The sequence below is a fragment of the Sarcophilus harrisii genome, chromosome 3 (genome assembly GCF_902635505.1).
Source record: "Sarcophilus harrisii chromosome 3, mSarHar1.11, whole genome shotgun sequence".
NCBI classification, from domain to species: domain Eukaryota; kingdom Metazoa; phylum Chordata; class Mammalia; order Dasyuromorphia; family Dasyuridae; genus Sarcophilus; species Sarcophilus harrisii.
This window is the reverse complement of record NC_045428.1, coordinates 408,515,170-408,540,664: the sequence shown is the minus strand read 5'-3', so window position 1 is coordinate 408,540,664 and position 25,495 is coordinate 408,515,170. Positions and strand designations below refer to the sequence as shown.

The window sequence follows — 25,495 nt, the reverse complement described above, 5'->3', positions numbered from 1 at the left end:
CCGCTGAATCTCAGCATTGGAAGAAATTTCAGAGGCCAAGTTGTCTAGCCCATCCCTGAAAAAGAACCCTCTTTCTACCTGACAAGAGATCATCCAGCCTGGCCTTGAAGGCCTTCAGTAAAAAGGGCCCATCACCTCAGAATGCAAACCTTTCTACGTTATATATATATAAATATATAATCACAGTTATAGATGTAGTTATGAGAAATCCTTTTTTTACTTTTTATTTCAAACCTAAATATAACTGTTTGCAACTTCTCCTGGGATCAGAGTTGTAGAATTGGAAGGGAAGTTTAAGGACATTTAATTTTATTATCTCATTTTTAGATGTGGAAAGTGAAGCTTAGTATGGTTCAGAGCTGGGTCACATAGCTCATAAGTGACAGAAGTAGCTCAGGTCTTCCAAATCCAAATCCAGCTCCCTTTCCATGGTACCATGTTGCCTTTGGTTTCATCAACTTCTGCCCTGTTAAGAAAAGCAAATCCAGTCATATCTCCTTCTGCTTGAAGTTCTTATATAGCTGTCAAGTTTTACAACTCTGCCTCCAAATTTTCTTTAGTCTAATCATCTCTAATATCATTTTGTTGTTGTTAACGAGTTTTTTCAATGTGCCTGACTATTGATTTTCTTGGCAAAGATACTAGAGTGAGTTCCTTCTCCAAATCATTTTATACGTGAGAAAACCTAGATTAAAAGGTCATATAACTGGGCTTGTCCCAGGGTCACAGAGTTACTAAATATCTCAGGTCATATTTGAACCCAGGAAGATGTCTTCCTGACTTCAGGCTGGGCAATATATCTACTGTACCACCTAGCTACCTAGTACCATTTCTGGTTCCTCAAGTCTTTCATTTCCCCCTTTTATTAGGGTAGAAAGAAAATAATTGGTTATGTAACCCTAATGCCAAAAAATGACTTTATCATAAAGAACCCAGTATAATTTAAGTTAAGTCACCTTTCTTTTCCACTTGAGGCCCAACTCAGAAATAGGGGAAAATCTTTTACCTATAGATTTACTTAGTATACTTGTACTAAATTTATATTTGCAATTTTGCTAGTTATAATAAATCAAAGGAATTTTATTGTAAGGGAAAAAAGAAAAGATATTGTACATCCTATGGTAAGTAAATTATTAAGCATATTCACTAACTGAATATTCCCTAGTGTCACTTGTAATTAGACTGGCATCCTATTATATCAAATCATTGTCTTCTCTCCTTTTCAGTCCTTCCATTACAGCTTTCCATGTCAGTCTGAAGTGGTACCTTCCCTTGAGGTTGGGGGGATAAAGAGGGGAGAAAAAAAAGATCTCTGCACAGGCTAGCAGATGTCTCACTGGTGAAATTTAAATCTTTTTTCTAAGGTGCTTTTAGATTATATTCTGTTAAAAGGTAGAGACTATTTCTCCTATGTTTTATATACTGCCCGAACAACCAGTGCTAAACAATTATAATAGAAGAAATTATGTTAGTTCTTGATGTCATTAGAATTTATGGTTAATGAAAATATTAAATAATATTTAGTTTTGCGATTGAAAATTTTAAAATATTAAGCATTTTATACTTAATTGCAAAGGAAATTAAGGAAACTTTGGGGAAAATGTAATTTGATTTTGAAACAAAGTGCCTGTCTAAGAAAGTTTTGGTTACTTTTCTTTTCTTTGAAAGAGAAAATATTACCATGAACTTTATGATGGATCATTTGAGTGTCTTTTTTTGCCCCTTATTCCAGAGATAGGGCTGATTATTATTTTAAAAGCTTTTCTTACCCTTTACATTAAATTTAGATAGATACAGAAATATAATGGAATTTTAGGTCATATTTTAATGACAAAGATTTGTCCTAACTCAAACTGTGTTAAAGGGAAAAGAAAAAAAAAAGGGAAAATTTAAAAGTACTTTTTTTTGGTTAATCTGTCCTTTTTCTTTTGAGTCGTCCCTATTTTGGTTAGGTTGTATTTTCTTTGATATCTTCTTGTTCCTTTAGATCATGATAGTAACTAAAAGCTTTCAATTTATTTCTGTTGATAGTCCAAGGACCCAAATCCCTGGACTCATAAAATGAGCTTTCCAAAAACCAAAACCTCTTTTAAGTCATGTCTACACAAGTGAGAATCTATAAGACTGTCACAAAATTTATGTAATCTAAAGATAATGTCTATTGTCACTTCATAAGATGTTCAAACTTAGGCAAAATGTGGTTTTGGCCAGCATCTAACTACCCACAGTAGATCCATGAATCAATAATGGAGTGTCCTGGAAAAGGCACTAGACTATAACATAGAACTCTTCTTTTTTCCCCAAATTCACCAAGTTGGTAAAATTATTCTACTCTCAGGGTCTCATTTTCCTCATATGTAAGTGAACAGATAGGATTAGATAATTTCATAGGTTTCTATGACTGTGATTACAAATTATCCAATAGAATGTAAGGTCCTTAATTAAGGGCAGAGATAGTTTTATTTTTGTCTTTGTATCACTAATGTCTAGCACACAGTAAACTTGTAGTTCTACATGGTATTAACTCCATTAATAACATATCCTGGCTCCCAAGCTAAATACCATTAGTAGTACCTCCACCTGCCATTTGTTATCTTTTTTGTATAATCTTCACCTATTAGATTGAAAGTTTTTTGAGGTCAGAGACTGTCTTTATTTTTCTTATTTGTATCTTTTAAAGTGTAAGATGGTGTCTGACACATAATGAGTGTTTAATAAATGTTTATTGGCTATTGCATAATTAAATATAGTGTAAAAAGATTACAAAACACTTAACATTATCTCCTATAATCCATAAACAGAGAAAAGGGTCAGTGTAATCAGAAGCAGAATGCTATTATAGACATATCTCTCTTAGCTTACTAAAGCCCAGATCTCTAGTCGGGTTTCTTTTAGGTAGAACCAATCAATGATATTTTAACAACTGGGTTCTTTTTTTTTTTGTTCCTTATTTCTAAACAGTCATTTGATACTTCTTCCACAAGTGAATTCAACTTATAGTTAGTTCCGCCCTCATATCTTGTTGTAGAATTTCAACTCTGTTATTGAAGTTTGGCCAAATTGATCTGAAGTTGACTATGGTACAGAGTCTGGATGGTTATTTTACATATTCTGAAATGCCATACAACAAGTGGCTTCTAATATAATGACTCTGTGTGCCCTCAGAAATCAGGAGTGTGGGTATACTAACTATATGGAATTTGTTGTTTTTATTGTGTTGTATATCTGTGTATCTGTGTAATGGGGTATCTATGTGATGTAATAAGAGTTCAAATTTGACCTCAGATACTTCCTAGCTGTGTGACTCTAGGCAAATAACTTAATTTTGTTTGCCTCATTTTCCTTATCTATACAATGAGTTGGAGAAGGAATGGCAAACCATTCCAATATCTTTGCCAAGAAAATCCCAAATAGGATTGCAAAGAGTCAAACATATGAAACAACTGAACAACAGGAATGGCATCTGTGTATCTGTGTTTAAACAGTGGGTGATTTTATTTTAGTTGCATAGTGGATAGATATGGCACCTATGATTTCATCAATATGGGGAATCATCACATACTTTTTCTACATTTTATAGAAATACCTAGGACAAAGGTTCTCAAACTTTTAGGTTTCAGAGATCCTTTACACTCTTAAAAATTTTTCATAGCCCCAAAGAGCTTTGGTTAATGCAGATTATAGCTATCCATATTTACTGTATTAGAAATTAAAGCACTTTTAAAAAACTATCCACATAAAGTAACAATAATAAATCCATTAAATGTTTATATAACTAATATTTTAATGAAAAATATAATTCCCACATTGAAAAATATATGACAAGAATAGCATTGTTTTACATATTTTTGTAAATCTCTTTAATATCTAGTCTAGTAGAAGACAATTGGATTCTAATGTCTACTTCTTCCTTCACTCTTATAATATCATTTTGTGAAGTACGTGAAGATATGTGTAGTTGGAAAATTGAAGAGTATTTTAAACAGGTAAATAACATCTCAGCATTAGTATGAAAATTATTATTTCACACCCTCTCTCAAAGGGTCTCTGGGACCCGAGAATTATAAGCCTAGAGCATTAAGAAGTTAAGTGATTTGACCAAGTTCACATATCTAGGATGAATCAGAGGCAGAATTTGAAACTAAGTCTTATTGACTTCAAAACCTGTTCTGCATCCATTGGAACATAATGCCTTAACATAGATACTATAACTTGGCTTTTTTTCAACAATGAGATGATTCAGACCAGTCCCACTAGACTTGTGATGGAGACAGCCATCTTCACCCACAGAGAGGACTGAATGTGACCATAACATGGTATTTTCACCTTTTTGTTGTTGTTTTCTAGTTGTTGTTTTTTTCTCTCTCATTTTTTTCCCTTTTTGATCTGATTTTCATTGTGCAGCATGATAATTGTGGAAATAAGTTTAGAAGAATTGCACATGTTTAACATATATTGGATTACTTGCTGTCTAGAGGAGGGCTGGGGGGAAGAGAGAAAAATTTAAAACACAAGAATCAAGAGTCCTCAAACTACGGCCCTGCAGGCCAGATGCGGCAGCTGAGGACAATTATCCCCCTCACCCAGAGCTATGAAGTTTCTTTATTTAAATAAAGGTCCACAAAACAAAGTTTTTGTTTTTACTATAGTCCGGCCCTCCAACAATCTGAGGGACAGTGAACTGGCCCCCTATTTAAAAAGTTTGAGAACCCCTGCATAAGATTTTTCAGTGGTGAATGGTGAAAACTACTTGCATATATTTTGAAAATAAAAGGCTAGTATTCAAAAAACAACAGCATAAATACCATAAGGAAAATTAGCTTACATATCTAGAGATTTTACATGCACTTACTTTATTTTAATGTATAGGTGCTTTTTTAGTATCTTCCTAGCCAATTTAATAAGGGAGAAATATACAACTATTGACCATAAAGATATGGAGGGGCGGGGGGCAGGGTGGGGAAAGCAGTTAGAGAGTGTAGTGAACAGAGTACCGGGCCCTGAAGTCAGCAATACCCAACCTCAAACACTTAACATTTACTAACAGTACTCTGGGCTAGTCATTTTGCATTGCCAAAACAAAACAAAACAAAAACTGTATATGGGGAGGAAGAGGAAAGGACATAAATTGTTTTCTTAATCTTTTGAAGAGTAAATTTATTATGTGTAGGAAACTGGAGATATTTAAATTAATTTTCTCATTAAAAAATTATTCTTAAATGCATACCTTTTGCAATGCCCTGTTAACATTTTGTCATGTATTCATTTTCCTCAATGACAAAAAATGCATTTTGTCATGTCCAAAATAATCTAGCTAGTAAAGACTTAGCTAATGAGATAATGAAGATAAAATTTGATGGAATTATCCAGAAAGTAGCAATATAATGAAAAATATGGCTAAAACGTTTGCAGTTTTACTCTATAAACTGAATTGAGATAATCCCCAGCATTTTTTCCAGCTCTAAAAATTTTTATTATTCTGTGGCCTTTCATCTTAAAAAAAAATTCATCCACATTTTGTAATGACAGCAAGCAGAAAGTGACATCTCAGTAACTTGAATATAAACTCTCAGGAAAAAAAAATCCATCTCATCTAAAATCTAGAGTTACAAATTTTCTTTTAAAATGTAAATTTCTCACCACATGGTGTTGAGTCAGTAGATCATTTTCCTACTCCTTCTCCCCCCTTTTTTTTCTTTTCATTTAATTTAGGCAGGGCAAATATGGCAAAGGTGTACAGCATACAATGCAATTGTGCTTCGATGTTTTGTAGTCTCCGACAAAGTTTAGGAGCATGATCTTTCACCCAGTGTTATTGTTTAATATAACTGCTAAGCAGTCATGGAGAAGCTTCCTTTAAGCGATGTTCTGACCTGGATTATCATGATATATTATGCTTGACAGATCTATATTGTTGAACTCCTTGAAATACTGTGTGGGAAAGTCATTGAGCAGGTGGAGAATCTTGTGAATCCTTCCAACAAGAATGGTTCATAGTGCCATTGAGAATATGTTTAAAAAAAAAAAAAGGCAGGAAAATAGGTTAGTGGAGCTAAAGAAAAGCAATGTTTCCTTCTGTCACTGTGTGAGAATTTTAATCAAATGGCCTGCCTCGTGCAGCTTTATCTTGCTTTGAGATATTCCATGTCCCCCCAATATTTCTCTGGTGGTGGTAATGAATTGCATTGCCCTCTTGGTTGTAAGAGGACGAGGATTCTGCTGAGGAGCCATATGGTTCACATTTATTTTAATGTGTCTTTGACATCAGGAGAATTGCTGAGACAGCGGAGGAAAATGCTTACACTTTGGACTGCAGCCAGAACGGCGATTATTTATGTCTAGCAACTACTCCTTTTTTCAATAAAAAGGAGTGTTTGAGAAACATTAGAGGCTTAAGATGTCACTCATATTGGGATTTTAATAAAACCAGGATGCATGTTTTATATTCTGAAAATAGATGTTACCTTAACTGCAGTGAAATTTTGCTTCTTGTGTAGAGGGTTTAGGGCTGTGTTTTCATAAGTCTTTGTACATGTAGGAGAAATTAAGAAAGCAAGCTAGGAAGTAGGTGGCACTTCTAATTTTCTCTCAGATAACTAAGGAGCATTCCTTTTAGCAGCACTGAGAGAAATAATTCTCTGCATATATAATGCCTTCCATCTGTGTATCTTAAGGATCTTTATAAAAGCTAATTCTTTCTGGTAATGTTTTGGTGAGGAAGATGAACATTCCTAAAATATCAATGGAGAAATGGAATTCATTGACAATTAGTATAGTATCTCTTACAGAGTGCTAAAAATGAAAATTGTATTAGGCATTAGGGGACATAATAAGTAGAGTGCAGGTCTTGGAGTCAGGAAGACAGATCTGAATTCATACGTGACTTCAGATGCTTTCTAACTGTGTAAGTCTGAGAAAATCACTTATGTTTGCCTTACTTTACTTATCTGTAAAATGGGGATAATAATAGCACCCACCTCCCAGAATTGTTGTGAAGATCAAATGAAATAGTATTAGTAATGCATTTTGAATGGTACCTGGTACATAAGTATTATGCAAATGTTAGCTATTATTATTGACTTTTATTAAATAATTGTTTCCAACATTTTTAAAAGATAATACCTAGATGTTAAGTTATTTTTGTAATTTCTTTGTACATTATAATTTGTAATTATAACATGCCAACATAAGAGTTTCCTTTCAAAATAATTTTCTATAATTAAAAGGAATATTTGGCATATTAAGGTGAAAGTAATACCCTTAAGATTAAGTAAGTGTATTTAAGATTACACTTAAGGTAAGATTAAGATTACCTTAACAAGGTTAAGATTAACCTTGTCCAAAAACTGTTAATTAGTTTCAAATCATCAAAAATTAAGTAAACATGTAGCTGAAAGGAATCTAAAAATTCCTAATTTTAGAGATGATGAAACTGAAGTCAAACATCTTGTTTGTTATGTTATGCTGAGAATCTAAAGTTTAGTTCATGGATTTTAATATACCAATTGTTTATGACTACTCCATTGATGATAGAGAAAATATATGGAATGTTAAATATAAGCTTTAGACTTGAAACCCTTGATGTATATAGTTCAATAGCTCAGTGGAAAGAAAATCACAAAAACAAAATGTGTACAAATTAGTAGCATACAAAAATACTGTTTTTATTTCTTTTTCTGACTAACATTATGCTTATACTTGCTTTAAGGAAGTATGTTCTCTGAAGTAATGATCTTTTGAGTGACTATCTGAGAATAGTGGAAATAATATTAGTCTTAGAATCAAAAGACTAGAATTGGAATAATAATAATTAACTAGCTCACCTCATAGGATTGTTGTGAGGCGCTTACTCTAAATAGCCCATCTCACTCCAAAAACCTTAAAGAAGTTATATAAATGTGAATTATTTTTGTCTAGTATACCCATAGTGCTTGGTATTTATAAGGACTTCTGATGCTATAGAGTCTTTTTCTACAATTATATTACTGTGTTTTAGTGAAACATAAAGTTTGACAGCAATACTTAGTTTGTTGTAGAGAATAACATGATTTCATTATCTGTCCTCACCTTGTGTTTGGAAATTTTCGCTTGGAAATATGGCATTTGCTTTCCTAGAACAAAAATGATGAGGTGCAGTGCTTGTGAGCAGAGGAGACACATTTAATAGAGGTTATTTAAAGTAAAGAATAATCCTTAGTGAATAGGAGTGTGAGAATGAAAAAGAAGAGCTTTCTTGGGAAAATAGTCACCTTTTAAGAATTAATAATTCTATTAATTTTAATGGTATACTCAGATTTCAGTATTGAGAGGTTTAAAATGTATATCCATTATTGAAATAGTTTTCTTCATTTCTGTACCATCCTGAGCAACATAGCACTGTTTTCTCCAACTAAAGAATTAAAATCTTCAATATATAATTGATTTCTAGGAGAGTCATAAAAGTAAATTCAGTTTTACTTGTAGATTAAGCACCCTGGAGTTGTCTTGTGAGTTATTTTCTCTGTAGAGAGCTGGAGTCTTATAAATGAGAATCTCTTGCTGGCTTGTGAAAATGGAGCAGACAGCCTGAATGGAAGGCAACGTGATGTGCATGTTCATATGCCAAAACAAAGCTCATGTCCCAGGAGTCATCTTTTTAATTATTTCCAATTCTTGCTTTGTTTTTTAGATTGAATGTGTTGTCTAATTGGGCATCTTTTATGGAAACCTCTATGTCTAAATGTATTCTTGCATGAGATAGTTTTTATCTTTCTTCTTTTATCAAAGTATACATGTATTAAAATAATAATCCAAACAAAGGGAATGCATTTTGAATTATATCACTCAGGAACTATTATATACAAAAGGCACAGCCTCTTCAAGGGTAATTCACTATTAAGACTCCTTAGGAAGATGGACCACGTTGATGGCAAAGTAGGCAATGAGATCTTCTCTGTCAAGTACAAGTCAGTCTTTTCAATAGGACTGTATAATGGTTAGTGTTTGTGTGTAGATATATGTATATGTGTCTTATGTTATCTCGAATCTAGTAGTTTATTAATTTTCTTTGCGGCTGTGGGAGCAAGAGTGATTGGGAAATATCTATTTTTGGCACACAGAAAAAAAAAAACCTTATTATCACTTTTTTCACTTAGCATCCCCCACTGCAGTAATGGTTATCTAATTTTGCTGCTTATTTTTTAAATATTATATCTATGCTCAGCAGCAAACAAACATTCTAACAAAGAACAAACTAGTATTCAAGGTTATGAGAACATCAACATCAATGTCTTAAATGAGAATTGGTTTGTTTCAACTTCTCTTTTAAAACATTTGTTTCTCAAGTGTTGAGGGAAGCTGTTTAGATTAAAGGTCATTGATTGGCTAGCATTTGTCAGGACTCCTCCTTTGCCATATTTTTTTTACTTTCAGGATTACTATTTACACTTCATATGGAAAAGTATAAAAGATATTTTGAAGAAATCACATTGAGAGGAAATAGTTGTTTTTAATAGACTCAGGTTTGTCTTTAACAGACACTTTTTGTATTGCTTTTTCTGACATTGGAGATAAAGATACTTATAAATTAGATTTTTCAAAATTGTGAGCAGCACATTTGAAGTCATAAACATAAGGCATTATCCAGATGAAGCTAATAACTAGAAAGGCAATGATCCATATGAGAGTATCCCTCTCCCAAAGAATATGATCACATGTGAAAGATGAACAGCCAGATTCCCTTGTGCAATTATTGAAGGTCCTGTTACACATAACATTTTATTAGTTAGTACTCAGGATAAATGTTTCTTTAACTATTAAGTACCAAGGACTAGTCCTTGGTAGATTAAAAGAAAAATTGGAACAGCTCTTATTCTCAATGAATTTACAGTCATATAAGGGAAACAATGGGCAGCTAGGTGATATAGTAGAGAGTGTGTTAAGACTAGGGTCAAGGAAGTATCATCTTTCTAAGTTCAAATCTGGCCTCAGACACTTCCTAGTTCTGTGACCCTGGGCAAGACATTTAATCCTATTTGCCTGAGTTCTCTCACTTGTAAAATAAGCTGGAGAAGTAAATGGCAAACTACTCCAATATCTCTGCCAAGAAAACCCAAATGGGGTCATGAAAAGTTAGACATGACTGAAAGGGAAGCTAATACATAGAGAAAGTATTTTCTAGGGAAGGGAGTTTTGATCTTGGAAATCACAGGGAAGGTGAGTTTACCTATAGATTAGTCATTTGACATACACTTTCCAAAACAATGGTAGCATTAATGTGATTGTAGTGCCCAAAGAAAGACATGGGAGTGATATTAGAGGAAGGTATACAAAAGATGACAGATAAGATCGACTAGTTGAATGAATTGATAGATGGGCTGTGAAATATGAAGATGGGGGAACTAGGTAAAGTTTTACTCATCTGTAGAGGGCCAGAAGACTCTCATTCTAGATATCATCAGGCTGCTCGAACTTTACATTTACAATTTGGAATAATGAGAGGAAGCTAGGAGCATAGTAAAAGCCTGTACAGCTTGCTTTCCTTTCCATGCTCCTATGCTCCCTCCAGGGAAGAACCCTCATGGTTTGAGACCCAATGAAATTTGGCAGATGGATGTGACCTATTATAAATCTTTTGGTCGTCTGTCTTTTATCCACATTGTGGTAGACACCTTTTCAGGATTCACTTTTGCAATAACAACAGCAAAAGAGACAGCCCAAGTGGTCACTGAATTCCTTATACAAGCTTTTGCAATTATGGGTGTGCCACAAGCAATAAAAACAGATAATGGACCTGCATATACTTCTAAACATTTATTTTGCACACTTTTATGCACAGTATCAGATTTTACACACCACTGGACATACCCTTTAATCCTCAAGGACAGGCAATAGTAGAGAGGAGAAACAGAGACATTTAGACGCTCCTCCAAAAATAAAAGGGGGAGCCACAGGTAACCCTAGAGAACTTCTAAATGTAGCTCTTTATACTATTATTTTTTTTTTATTTTTGATAAAGATGCACTAGTTCCAGCAGACAGGTTTTACAACCCACTGGAAGGGCAGTGTCCAGTGCTAGTAGCTCCACTATTTTTAGATAATCACCAGGTGATGTGAAGTGATCCAGAAAGTGGTGAATGGGAGGAACCAGATAGGTTAACTGCTTGGGGGAGAGGGTTTGCTAGTATCTCAACAGATGGAGAAGGAATCAGATGGGTGCCAATGAGTCGTATTCACCTTGTTCATGAGAGAGATGAAGATGACCTTTGAAATGGAGAAGACCCAAGAAACATCAGGTGGTTCCATCTCTGACAACGTGTGGCACTGAAAGAGCCTGACAGTTAATACTATGTGTATGGCAATTGATTCATAAACATTAAAAATTGGCAATGAGACTGCTGCAGGACTTCAAAACCTGCTGGAATCATTGGATTCCCTGAGATATGATAAGATCGTTGCAGGACTTCAAATCTTGCAGGAATCATTGGATTCTCTGACACATGAAATAATGGACAATAGATTGGTTTTGGACTATCTCTTGGGTACTCAAGTTGGTTTATGTGTGATTGTTATTTATATACCCTCCTTCTAGGACTTATGGACATGTATATTCATATTGTTAAGTCACTATGTTGATTCATGTTGTTTGTTACATCACTACTAGCCTGAGTTATATTACTATGTGCTTGTATAATACCTCCCATGCTGATGGATTTATATATATACCTGTTTCAATTTAAGCCCAGAGAAAACCTGCTAACAATATCTGGTTTGACTCCCCATTTTCCTTTGGTATTCTAAAACAAAAGAAATCAGGAGATGTAGAGGGCCAGAACTTTGAAAAGGTATACTTGAATCAAGGACAACAGGGTGCTTATAGTTAAGTACCTACTCAGTGTGAGATAATTGTTTTCTAAACATATACTTAATGTGATATGGTGATATAATGGTTGCACATGCTCAGTTGCTATAGTGATGTAATATCTTCCTGAAGTATTTAAGGGCTGGGAGGACTGGGAATGAGCCTCTCAGCTACAGTCACAGAAGAGTCTCTCAGCCACAGACATAGAAAAGATTCGGGACTCCATCTTTGACCAGCCTCATGGTAGCTCTCCTGCCTTCATCACTTCTCTACCTAAAGACCAATGCAGGTCCAGAGTCCTCCAGAAAGCTAGGCCAGACATTACACTCATCTAGTCCCTAATATTAAAGACTCAGCCCCAAGGCTGCACAGATTAATTTCCCCAAAGACTGAAGACATGAATTCTAGAAATTTGGCATGTAGGATGCTGGTCCAATTAGAAAGAAGCAAGCATCAAAAGCAACCAGAAAAAATTGCTTGAGACAGAATCAAAAAAGGAAAAGGGGCAAGAGAATTTGATGGCAAGAACATCAGTGTTGGAGGCATAGAATCATAAAATTATAGAGCTGGAAGAAATCTTGGTGATTATCTGAGATCTATAACTAAAAAAAATCTCTACATTGTAGAGAGTATATCTCTACAATATACTGATCAAATGGTTATCAAATAGTTGATTAAAAACATCTAATGATTGTATGTTTTATCCCTGAATTAGGCCATACAATTTTTAGATACTGCCAATTGTTAGAAAGTTTTTTCCTCTTTTAGGTCTAAATTTATATTTTTTGTAACAGCCACCCATTGCTCCCAGCACTACCCTCTAGTGGCAAAAAGAATAAGTCTAGTTTCTCTTGGACAATCCAATCCAGTAAATACTTGTTTTTCTAAGAATTTGAAATCAAGGTCACTGGCCTGTAATTTGTTGGCTACTTTCTTTCCTCTTTTTTTGAGAATAGGCACATTTTGTTCTTCCCAGTCCTGTGACATGTTACCTGTTTTTCACTGTCTTTCAGAGGTCACTGACACTGATTCAGCCATCACACACAACAGGCCTTTTAGTACCTGAGAATGCAGTTCACCTCCACCAAGTGATTTGTGGCAAGGTGTTCTCCTGTTTTCTCTTGTGGCATCTTTCTCCCCTTAATCTAATGACAGTTCTCTTTGGCAATGAAAACAGAAAGAGAATAAGAACTGAACATGTTGGCCTTCTCTCTATCATCAATCATTGTTCCCTCATTCACCTCAAACAATTTTCTTAACTTTTCTTTCATTCTCTTAATTTTTCCCAATATACCTTAAAACAAAAACTAACTTTTGTTACCTCTTGTTCCTCACAGCCTGAATCTCATTCTGAATATAGCAATCCTAAATTAGAGAACATGGTTTTGAATGCTACCTCTCTTTGCTACTTGAATCTTTATTTCCCCCATTGGAAGGTTGGTTTAGAATTCAATTCAAGAGGAATTTATTCAGGCTTTTTATTTGTCAGGCACTATCTTATGAACTGGGGATATAATGACAAAAATGAAACGTCCCCTGACCCCAAATTGTTTATGTTCTGCTAGATGTATCCCTCAGTTCCCTCCCAGTTCTGAATCTAAGATCTTTAAAGTCTGTGCTAAAGCAATTCCAAATCTAGAAGTTATATAATCACAAGGGCTGATGGTATTCTTACCTTTGTAATTCTTAGAATTTTTTATATTTAAAAACATTCTGAGAAGATATCTATAAAGCTTTGCTAGACTGCCAAAGGAGTCACAAAAAGTGTTAAAAATCCCTAGTGTTGATGTTCTAAATTTTATATTCTATGACTATATGATTCCAACTTCTTGCTCCTTCTCTCTCTGCTTCTCTGTCCCTGTCTCTCTCTCTCTGTCCCTCTCTGTCTCTCCTTGTGTCTCTGCCTCATGTGTGTGAGAGACAGACAGAGAGAGAAGAGAAGAGAAGAGAAGAGAAGAGAAGAGAAGAGAAGAGAAGAGAAGAGAAGAGAAGAGAAGAGAAGAGAGAGAAGAGAGGAGAGGAGAGGAGAGGAGAGGAGAGGGAGGGGGAGAAAGAGAGAGAAAGAGAGAGAGAGAGAGAGAGAGAGAGAGAGAGAGAGAGAGAGAAGAGGAGAGAGAGAGGAGAGACACTCATGGCATATAAGCCTTTTTGGAGCCTGGAGGCCTTACCTACTTCCTTCTTTTCTTTTTTTTCTTTTTTTCTTTCCTTCTTTCTTCTTTCTCTGTCTCTGTCCCTCTCAAATTTATGGAATAAAATGAACATTGTCATAGCATAGAATAATTAAAAGAAAAAGATGATGTGCACATGAAATTGCAGATCTATTATGTACAACTTGCTATTCTTTTTAAAATACATAATAGTCATCATGTAAATTTATTTTTCTCATTTTTTCTTCCCACCCTAGAGTAAGCTACCAGTAGAAGCAAATATATATGTATATATGTGTGTGTATACACATACACATAATTATTCTATACATAATTCTATTTATCAATTTTTTCTTCATATGTCTATAATTAATTTGGCTATTTATAATAGTTAAAACTACTTATTTGCTCAAAATCATTTTTAATATTGTTGACAGTCTGGTTCTTCTCATTTTGCTCTATAATTATTTCATGCAAGTCTTTCCATGTTTTTATAAGATCATTAAGCTTATTGTTTCTTGTAGCACAGTAGCACTCCATCACAATCATAAAATACAACCTACTCTTTTCTTAACTACCTACCTGGAGGCGTCTACCTACCACATGTGTATTAGAAGGAAAGTGCTTTAAAAACCTGATGTTATATAATTGTGAATTATAGTTGCTGTTATTAATACTTTTCCATAATCTATTGTAGAATTTTAATTTAAAGTGATTTCCTGGTCCCAGATATTCCCCATGTTTTTAGGAATTTAAATCATTTCAGACAAGTACGATGCTATGACCTTTAACTTTCTTAATAAATATCTTCCAGAATCTACTGAATGATTCTTTTCACACTTCTTTTTTTATGGTATGTTAATTAAGTTAAATTCCTCCCTGCCCTTCTAGAATTTGCCTCTAGTATTGATATGACAATAAACAAACAACTATTATGCAAAACAACACAGATAAGAATATTAGAAAAGTATTATACAAAGTATGGGGGAGGAAACTTTTATATTAATACTAAAATATGATCGTGTTTAAAATAATTTCTAAACATATTTATCATGCTCAGATTGCCAACCCCTTGCACAGAAATTAGCCTTAAAACACTGTTTTATATCTGCCTAATCAGGAATTATTTATACAGATTCTTCAACTTAAAATTGTGCTCCCAAATTTCTTTTGTAAATCTATTGTTTAAACTTAAAACATATTTCCTGAAGAAATAATATATTGTAATAAATGGTAGGTAGGTTTCTGGTCTCATCTGCAAAAAGACATTTAATTTAGTGCAGGGTGCTATTTTTACTATACTTAACCACTGATAATAATATTTCTATGGGAAAGTACTTTCTTATTACTACTAACTGCTCTTCCCTTCTGTGGTGAAGTTGATGAGTTTGGAGAGGAAGATATCTTTGAGGAAAGGGATAAATATTTCTGTGGGGCAGTACTTTTAAAACTCTGTATCTGCATGAGAGAAATTATCTATCTAGGTGAGTCACGTGACTTGGGGAACTGGAAGTGATTGATCAACCTAGGGCTACGATTCAGAGTGCTTTTTCTTATAGTTTTGTTGTTGTTCAGTTGTGTTCAATTCTTCATGACCTCATTTAGGGTTTTTTTGTTTGTTTGTTTTTGTTTTTTGGCTAAGATACCAAAGTGGTTTCCCATTTCCTGTTCATTTTTACAGATGAGGAAACTGAGGCAAGCAGGATTGAGTAACTTCCCCACAGCCACACCGCTAGGATGGATTTGAACTCAGGAAGATAAACCTTCCTGACTCCAGGGTCAGCACTTTATCCATTGCCACCTATCTGCCCCTTCATATAATTAAATGGCATATAAATCAATCATTACTAAATCATAGGATTTTCAAATTCATTCTCACTGATAAAGTCTAAATTCTATGGCTTTAGGGCTGTGTGGAGGTGAATTTACATGTAATCCAAAGAGCAGTAATTATGGTAGCAAATTCTCTGCCTGTGGCAAAATTGCTAAAAGTAAGAGGTATCTCTCTCCTTGAATCTGTAGACCCATCCTCTCTGGGGCCTTAAAGGCTCTAGGGAATTTCTCTCCAGAATTTGCTAACTATCTGAAATCTCTGTGAATTCCAGCTCAAAAATCTGGAAGTAAATTACAGCATAACTGTCTGATAACATAACAAGGAGGTAATAGAAGTTTCCAGAGTATTGAAAAATATTTCAGGTATTTTCTACAATATAGGTACAGCCTTTAGGCCCTTAACAAATCTGAAAGAAGACAAATGTGTGCAATAATAAAAATTATCTAAATAACTTAGAAACCTTCTGGCTCTAAATCTGTGATATGATCCTATGCCAATAAAATTAGAAGCAGCAGGATTTTTCTCAATTATTTCTTGAAATGAGTGCCTTAAAGCTTAAAAAACCAAATTCATATCTTTAAACACTGGCTATAAAAGAGTGTATATATTATCATAAAGTAAATAATTTATCATTTACTCCATGCCTTGTATGTGAAGTCACCATCCTACTGAAACAATTCCCTTCAGTCATCAATGACATTTTAATTGCTAAATATGATGGCCTTTTCATTTAAAGCTTTTTACAACCCATTCCTTTCCTACCTGCTCTAATCTCATCATGTATTTTTTAAGAACTCAAACAATATAGACCAGAGAAAATGATCATCTTCTTGTCCCACACACATGATGTTCCATTTCTCCACTCTCCAAGACTTTGTACATATTATTATTCCCCATACCAAAATATACTCTCTTCTCATCCTTCTCTTGGAATCCCCAATCAGATGCCAAGTTTTATCGATTCTATCTCACCACTTTTCTTGCATCCTATTCCCTTCTTTCTCCTCCCTCACTTCCTCTATCCAAGTTCTGATGCTCATTATTTAATTAGTCCCCTGTTTCCAAGCCTCTCTGTCTCTCCCTTCTCTTCCCCAATACATATTCCAGATCAATTGCCAAAATAATCTTCCTGAAACATATGTCTGACCATGTTGATCCCTTTATCAAAAAGCTTCAGTGACTTCCTATTGTTTCTAGGGTAACTTACAAGCTGTATATGTAAAGCTTTATACCATCTGGCTCTTATCTATGTCCAAATATCCAAAAAAATATTTTACAGTTATCCCTTTCACATTGTGGAGGTTAGGAATGCCGCACCCCCACAATCTGGATAATCTGATAATTTTTAGTCCCTCTTCATACCAAAGAAGTCTGAATTATCATGGTACTAAAAGATAAAATATGTTGATATTATACATATATTTAATACACTTCTGAATTTTTAAAGTTTTTCTCTATCTGCCTTCCTGTAATATCTGCAGATTTTGAAAGTCTCCCAAAAAAATTCCCATTTAATTTCTTACATTGATCTGTTACATAGCAAAATCCCAATGGGGAAAGTTGCTATGTAAAAGGGATAATTGTAAATTATTCTCTATATACTTTACCTTCCAACCAATCTGATTCCTTGCTGTCCTCTAAACATTCCATTTTTATTTCTTCCTTTCCTGAAGGAATCTCCCTGCAGGCTGAGGTCCATTCTAAGTGTAGTTAATTTTACTTCTTCCTCACTTTTCCCTCATCTCGCTTCTATGTTTCATCTTACAAGAAACCTTTCCTGATACTTTCGATTCTTGGTCTTTTTCCTCCCCTCCAATTACCTTATGTTTGGTTTTCTGTGTTTCTGTGGTTCTGTGAACACGTGTTCAATGGAGGGATAAGCTCTAAAGCCTGGAATAAAGCAATTAGAAGATGGGACTTGAGCTCAAGACACATTAGAATTACCTAAGGGAAGTGGAAATATTTTAACTTGGAGAATAAAAGGCTAAATAGCTACTGGTTAGTATCTTCAAGTGTCTGGAGGGCTGTTTGTGGGAGAAAGTTTAAACTTGATCTTCTGGGCCTAAAGCCAGATCCTGGAGGAAAGGCTGAAACTTGTTAAATAAATTTAGGCTTGTTGGGCAACTGGGTGGCAAAGTGGGTAGAGTGCTGGGCCTGAAGGCAAAAAGGCTCATCTTTGTGAGTCCAAAGACATTTACCAGCTGTAAATCTAGATAAATCACTTAACCCTCTTTGCTTCAGTTTCCTTATCTGCAGAATGAGCTGGAAGGAAATGACAAACCGCTCTAGTATCATTGGATAAAACAAACAAACAAACAAACAAAAGAGTCATGAAGAATCAGATATGAGTGACAAACAACCCAACAAATTTAGGCTTATTCCTGTTAGAGTTATCCCAAAGTAGAATGGTTGCTTTGGGAAGTTGTGGGTTTCTTCTTTGTTAGGGGGGTCTTCAAACAAAGGATCAGTGACTACCTATTAAATATTTAGGGAAAAAAAATTTTTTGGTCCATGTACAGGTTGTCTCAAAAATCTTTATGCAGCTTTAAGCAATTGAAACTTAGTTGCATTATCTGACCATTGAGGTCCCTTCTAACTCTGAAATTCTGTTCCTACACACACACATATTTCTTTCTATACCAAATAAAGCAGTACTGTCAATTGCACATAATGATGATTATAAAATTTTAACAATAGCTTTTTATTTTAAAAATACATAGAAAGATAGTTTTTGACATTCACTTTTTAAAACCTTGTGTTTCAAATTTTTCTTCCTCCCTTCCCTTCACCTCTTCCCCTAGATAGCAAGGAATCCAATATATATTAAACATATGCAATTCTTCTATACATAGGTCCACAATTATTATTCTGCACAAAAAAAAATCCGATCAAAAAGGAAAAACAATGAGAAATAAAAATAACAAAAAAGGTGAAAATACTATTCTGTGATCATATTCAATTCCCATCTTCCTCTCTCTGGGTACAGATGACTCTTTCCAACATAAATCTATTGAAATTAGCCTTACTCATCTCATTGTTGAAAAGAACCAAGTCCATCACAGTTGATCATCACATGTTTTCATTTCACTTAGCATCAGTTCATGTAAGTCTCTCTAGGCCTTTCTGAAATCATTCCATTAATCATTCTATAAAATATTATAGAACTTCATATACCATAACTTATTCAGCCATTCTCCAACTGATGGGCATCCACTCAGTTTCCAGTTTCTTACGACTACAAAGAGGGCTGCCACAAACATCTTGGCACATGTAGGTCCTTTTCCCTTTTTTATGATCTCTTTGGGATACAGACTTAGTAGAGACACTGCTGGATCAAAAGGTATGTACAGTTTGACAGCCCTTTGGCCATAGTTCCAAATTGCTCTCCAGAGCAATTCACAATTAGGCATTAAAGAAGGATATTCAAAATCTTTAGAATAGTCAATAACTAGAAGTCTTAGCAAAGTTACATAGAATAATGGGAAGAGGACTAGATTGAGAATCATATTATGTGATTTCATCCAAATAATTTTGTTTTCTTTGTTTATACATCTCTCAGTTAGGTTAATCATATCAATATATTGATCCTTATAGCTTAACATTTAAAGACAAGAAAATAAATATATAAATATTTTTAGGTAACCAAAAGAAAGTTACTTTACCAATCCTCAATGAAAGCTGAAAGCATTGTGCCTACTTCCTCCTTTCTTTTTTAAAGTTGCCTTTGAAATCATCCTCAGTTCTGTCTTCTAAACAATATCTCTTTTTAAATAAAGCTTTTTTAGACATCTAGCATTAAATATCAGGACAAATAGCCACACTTACATAATAAGTATTGATATTTAAATTAATCAAGTTCAATGCATAAACTATGATAACTCTTTACTCTTCTTTACTCTTTCATCAAGATCCTTTCTAATCTTTATGAAAAGCAATCTGTCTGTGAATTGTAGAAGTTCCAAAATCTTTTGCTCAGCAATTACATTCTTGAGAATATATCCTAAGAGTATTATTTTTTATCTTTTTTCGCACAAGGCAATTGACTTGTTCACATAGCTAATAAGTATCATCTGAAGTCAAATTTGAACTCAGGTCCTCCTGTCTTCAGAGCTGGTGCTTTATCCACTGCCACCATCTAACTGCCCTGAAAATATTATTTTGGCTATAGTATAGCCAAAGGGCTATCTTCCAAAGATTTTCTTAGTGACTTCATATGCAATTGGAAAAATATATATACATGTAAGCTACCAAAATACCCAGCAGTAATGGAATAGTTAAATAAATTGTAATACATTAACTTAATGGAATATTAAAAATGCAATTACTGTAAGACCAGCAAGCTAGAGAAAGAAAAATCTGGGAAAGCTTTTATGGAATAATGCAAAGTAGGAAAAGCAAAACCGGAAGAACAAATACTAATCAACAATCACAGGAAGGAATGTATATGAAAACAAATGTCTCTATAACTTCACATCATTTTGTGTTTATCTTTCCATTTTCTTGTCTGTGTAGGTATGTCTTTTAATGTAACAATATTTAGAGAGAATGATAATTTTTATTATTTTTTCCAAATAAAGATTTGAATATTGGTAGATTGCATATTGGAGTAGCATGATGCATTTTAGAAATAATTAAACCTAATGTCATTGCTCTGCAGCTGTTTCTGTGAAACTACTCACTTTGGTAGCTAGCAGGTTCTAGTTAGCTCTTCCCCAGTTCAACCTGTTTCTCAACTGGTCTCATTGAAATTGTTTGTTATAATAAAATGAGAATCCGGAAGCTTTTGTTTAAATGGTTTAAATCACTTTATTTCTTTGAATTTTGGTGAAATGAAAAGGGTGGAATTAAATTATGTCAAACAAATATTCTTTTCCATAGATAAGATTCTATGATTCTTATGTGTACCTATGTCTCCATCCTTAGCATATTTCTTGCTCCTGATACCTCTTTGCCTTCTTCCAGTTTCATCTCTTTCCTTGACTCCTATCATTCCATACAAAGTAAAGTTCCATTTGGGGGGTAATATTATTTTAACAGAAATTATTTGATTATAATGAAAGTAACAAGTTAAAAATTCAAAAGATCAGAGATTTAGAGCTGAAAGAGACCTCAGAGATCATACCTCTCAGCTTCCTGAGAAGGGAAATGACTAAGATCTCTCTTGCTATTAGTGAAAGAACTAGGATCTGAATCCTGTTCTTCTGGCTCAGATTCAGTGTTTTTTCTACTAAATTGTGCTTCTACCTTTTAAAAAGGTATTTTAAAAATTATATATATGTATGTATATATATATATACATATATATATACATACATATATATATATCCAGAGAGAGAGAGAGAGAAACTAGTTTTGTTTTTGTATATTCTCAGTTATTAGCCACAGAAAACAAATAATAGTATATTTTATCTTCTACCCTAAGTTCCATTGCTTTATAGAAAATTGTTAAGTGTTGGTTACTATTTTCCCAGGGTTTCTTTTTCTTAAGAAATAACCTTAGACCTAATCCACTTTGTAAACATGATTTTCTTCTCTATGGTTATAAGTATGTAAGAGATAGACAAAAACACACTTTTGTCTCCTTCATCTTTTACAAGCAGCAAATTGACCCTCTGACAGCTCCAATTTCTCATTGTCACTTCATTTTTTTTAAAAAAAGCTCCAGGTTCTGTCCTATTCCCATATCCCTTGAAGTAAATAAATGAACCCAAGAATTTCCCCGTTTCTTCTTTCACAACTGTCACTAATAACAGTTTCTCCAATAAGTTCATATACTATCTACTTGAAAAAAGAAATATGAAGAAAAGAATAAGAAAACAAATGAGAAAAATAGCAATATGTACATGATAAAGGAACAGAAAAAGATAAAGGGGTAGCATTCCAGCTTTTCTTGGTTTCTTGGATTATTCTTCTATGGGTTTTTCATGTAGTTTGGCTGGCTCAAAAGAATAAATACTTTACTACCTTTGAGAGTGAGTCCCTGATCTCACTGATATATGGGCATCCTTTGATCTATTAAAAGAAATTATCTACAAAAGCCTTTACAAAAGTATTCCCTTTTTTCTTTTTAATTAAGGATAACCTCAGAATTGTGTAAATCTTCTCACACATATTTTTTTGAAAATAAAATATGATTCCAGAGAATCAACTATGAGATGAATACGTGTTGATTTTTTGTAAAATATAAATTATATAAATGAGATATATGAAATAAAGGTATTATCTTTAATTTCCCAGCTATGTTCTGATATATTGTAAGGACATAGTTTGGGTCAAACTCTTAGATATTATATATTATGGACTTTTCATTATCATTGTAGCATTCCAGACTCTGCAGAGATATTTAAAAATATCTTCAAATGTTATTTAAATACTTTAACTATAGTCATGTTTATGGAGGACAATTTGTTCTATTACCCTGAAACTACTCACACAGTGACTCTTGCTCTGAAATCTATCATTCTATATCTGGGCATCAATATCCAAAATAATTTTAAGATTTCTTTAATATTTTAATCATATCTAGTTTAAAAACTGTATTTCTCACAGTTGCCCTATTGCTACTGGAAAGGGAATATCAGGGAATGTCATTAACCCCTCAGTGCTCACAATGGATCTACTTATCATCCTTGTTCCTTCTCAAAATATGAGAAAAGGATGGTAATATGTTACCTATGAATTTTTATCTAGAAAAAAAAGTGTTGGGATGTTCCAGGAATTTTCCTGTGCTCTCTCCTAACCTCAAATCTGGTAAATCTCTGCAAGTGGTACTTTGGCACTGTACCTAGAACAGTACTAAAGATACCAGATAAAGAAAAAATCAAGTCAAAGTTGCATTGATCATAGTTCTATAAGTGTCTACTGCTATTAGTATAACGATATGTAGAGTACAAATGCTATACTAACTTTATGGCATACTATCAATGTAGCTTGAACTTTGAGATTCACAGATACATTTTTAGTCAAATTTCTAGTCAATTTTTTAAAAATATATTTATTTATAAAAAAGAAAACAATGTACATAGTGCACAGTTGTTTGCATGTTATATAGAGAAGACAAGGAGTGGAAAGAAGAAAGAAATGAGAGAGACTAAGACAGAGTCAGAGAAAGACAGTCAGAGAGAGACAAAAACAGAGTCAGAGAGACAGAAAAAGGTAAGATGGATGTCTGCATGGATAGATGGATGGATGGAAGGAAGATTAGGGAAATGAGAAAAGCTTCCTACATAAGACAGCATATGAGCTGAGAGATGAAAGAAGTCAATTAAGGCAGATATGTCTGAACTGAATATACTGGATACAATATGGTTTAAGGTTACCAACGCTCCCTAAATAATTTTTTTGTTGTTGAGGCAACTGGGTTAAGTGACTTGCCCAGGGTGACATAGCTAGGCAGTGTTAAATGACTGAGACTAGATTTGAACTCAGGTCCTCATGACTTGAGGGTTGGTGCTCTATCCACTGCACCACCTAACTACTCCTCCCCCTACATACTTTAGGAATACTCTTGGAATTCTGACTTGTCAAAGAATGGGGGTGAACATTTTGAAATGATACTATTGGTTGTATTAGCAAACCTCATTAAACCAGAATTTTAAAAAACTGGAATTTAATGTCTACTAATGTGATATAAGGACCATTTGTCTCCACTTGGAAAATCTTTGGAGCAGTATTTTAAAAATATCTTTTCTATTTAAATAGACTGAGGATAATTAGAGGAAAATTTCAGGGAGAGAATATGGAGATACTTACTATTCTGTCAGCCCCATCCCAGATATGCCATTGCTAGCATCCTCTTGAAAATGAAGGGGGGGGGGAAATGTATCCTAAAATATATAAATTTTAATATTATTATTAGTAATAATGTTATATAGCTTTAAAGTTTTCACTTTGCAAATATTATCTCACTTACAAACATATGCTCATTTTTCCCCTTTAAGTCATATTTGTCATTCTGAGTTTTCATCAAGTTTTTTCCTTCTATTTCAGCATCCTCGATCCTGAAACGAGAGAAGCGGTTGAGAACAAAGAATGTTCATTTTAGCTGTGTTACCGTATACTACTTCACAAGGAGACAAGGTTTCACCAGTGTTCCCAGTCAAGGAGGAAGCACGTTGGGCATGTCCAGTCGCCATAACAGTGTTCGCCAATACACTCTTGGTGAATTTGCTATGGAACAGGAGAGGCTCCATAGGGAGATGTTAAGAGAGCACCTCAGGGAGGAAAAACTTAACTCTTTAAAGCTAAAGGTAAAAAAACAAAAACAAAAACAAAAACATTATAGTCTCTCTTTTTTCAACCCCTCTAATAAGTTTATTAATTGGTGAGTTTAACTCTTAATTTCCTTTAGATTTCAACATTTCTACAATCCCCATTTAGCATTTGATACAGCATCCAAGTTGGTATACACTTCTGATTTTTAACAAAGGAGAAGTCATCATATTGAAGACAGTATAGTACTTTATCAGACTTCCAATGAATGACAGGTGGAAACTTTGCTATAAGGTAAAGGAGATGCTTCTCCAATTGTAGCCTCTTTAGTAATGTTCTGTAAGCAGTTGGAACAATACTTGAAATTCTCATTGATTTTCTTACCTAGCAAAACCTAGGAAATACTCTCTTATGGTTGTTACCTAGTAAGGAAATACTGTCTTGGATGTCCCAGAAATGGTTATAATCCTTATAAAGGTCACTTGTTAAATATCAGAATTCTATAAGATTACTTATCTACTCATCTTTATCTCTTTCTTCACTATTTTAAAATAACTTTGGAAATCTTTGATATGTTTTCAAATGTCTGCTTTTTTCCTTTACCTTACCTCTGTTTCAGATATCAGCATTTGTCCCAAAGAAACTGGCAACAGCCCGGTCTAAGGGCATGATGCACATTACATTATCATCATCATCAGTAATAATAATGATGGCAACAACAATTTTGCAAAGTTCATTGCCATTTTCCTGAAAAATTTCTATTTTACCCACCAGACTTTATTTTTCATAGTTGCTTTGCCACCGATCAAAGTATCATGCTTCAGAAAATATTGCTTAACATTGTAATAGCAATTTCTGTTTGGTTTTAAGTTTCCCTCTTCTCCTAGCTCCATTCACACCTACTCTATTCACCCTACCCCAAAAGATGGAAATTTTGTTTTTCCCCAGGCATCAGTTTAAACGCAATGCACAGGTAGAGATATAGTCTCTTTATTGTAGTAAATTACTGGCTCCTATCTCTGTATATGGAGAAGGACAGTGCTCTCTGGGGAGTCCTTTGATAGCTGGGTATTGTGTCCTCTGGTTTTTAACAGCTGCTATGACTGTGATTTTTGTCTGATGCTAAATGGATTCATTATGGCACATTTTGAGATATGTTGTGTGACCATTAATGTTATTGGGAGCTACACAGCTTGAGGACCTTGCTCAAAGCTGCACATTGACTTAATTATTATTCCGCTATATTTAATTCTATCAGACACAGGAGGTTGGAAGGGAAAAGAAACAGAGCCAGAGAAGAGAGATGGGGGGAAGGGGAGGAGAAAAAGTATGAGAGAGAATGGCTAAAGCTTAAAAGGAATAATAATAAAAATAGCCGCTTCTAAGTGATTTCTTTTTAATTGTGTTTAAGTTGGAAATCTAAGAGTTTTATTATTTACCTGTTATTTTATGTTTACTTGTGAA

At 34.0% G+C, this 25,495-nt stretch overlaps 1 protein-coding gene and 1 long non-coding RNA gene across 8 annotated transcripts in view; one reads left to right on the top strand and one right to left on the bottom strand.

The window, feature by feature from the left end:
• The window catches only part of CSRNP3 (cysteine and serine rich nuclear protein 3), a 250,612-nt gene that overhangs the window by 206,182 nt on the left and 18,935 nt on the right, over window positions 1–25,495 (top strand). For all 7 annotated transcript variants that reach the window (XM_031960545.1, XM_031960544.1, XM_031960543.1 and 4 more), the window contains one exon: window positions 23,810–24,069. In XM_031960545.1, coding sequence (XP_031816405.1) covers window positions 23,810–24,069 — 260 coding nt within the window. The remainder of the gene's footprint in view (window positions 1–23,809; window positions 24,070–25,495) is intronic.
• LOC111719759 lies at window positions 348–24,068 on the bottom strand. Its single transcript, XR_002769749.2, has 3 exons — window positions 23,733–24,068; window positions 23,573–23,646; window positions 348–466 (listed from the first exon to the last, which is right to left on the bottom strand). It is a non-coding gene; the product is annotated as an uncharacterized LOC111719759 (long non-coding RNA).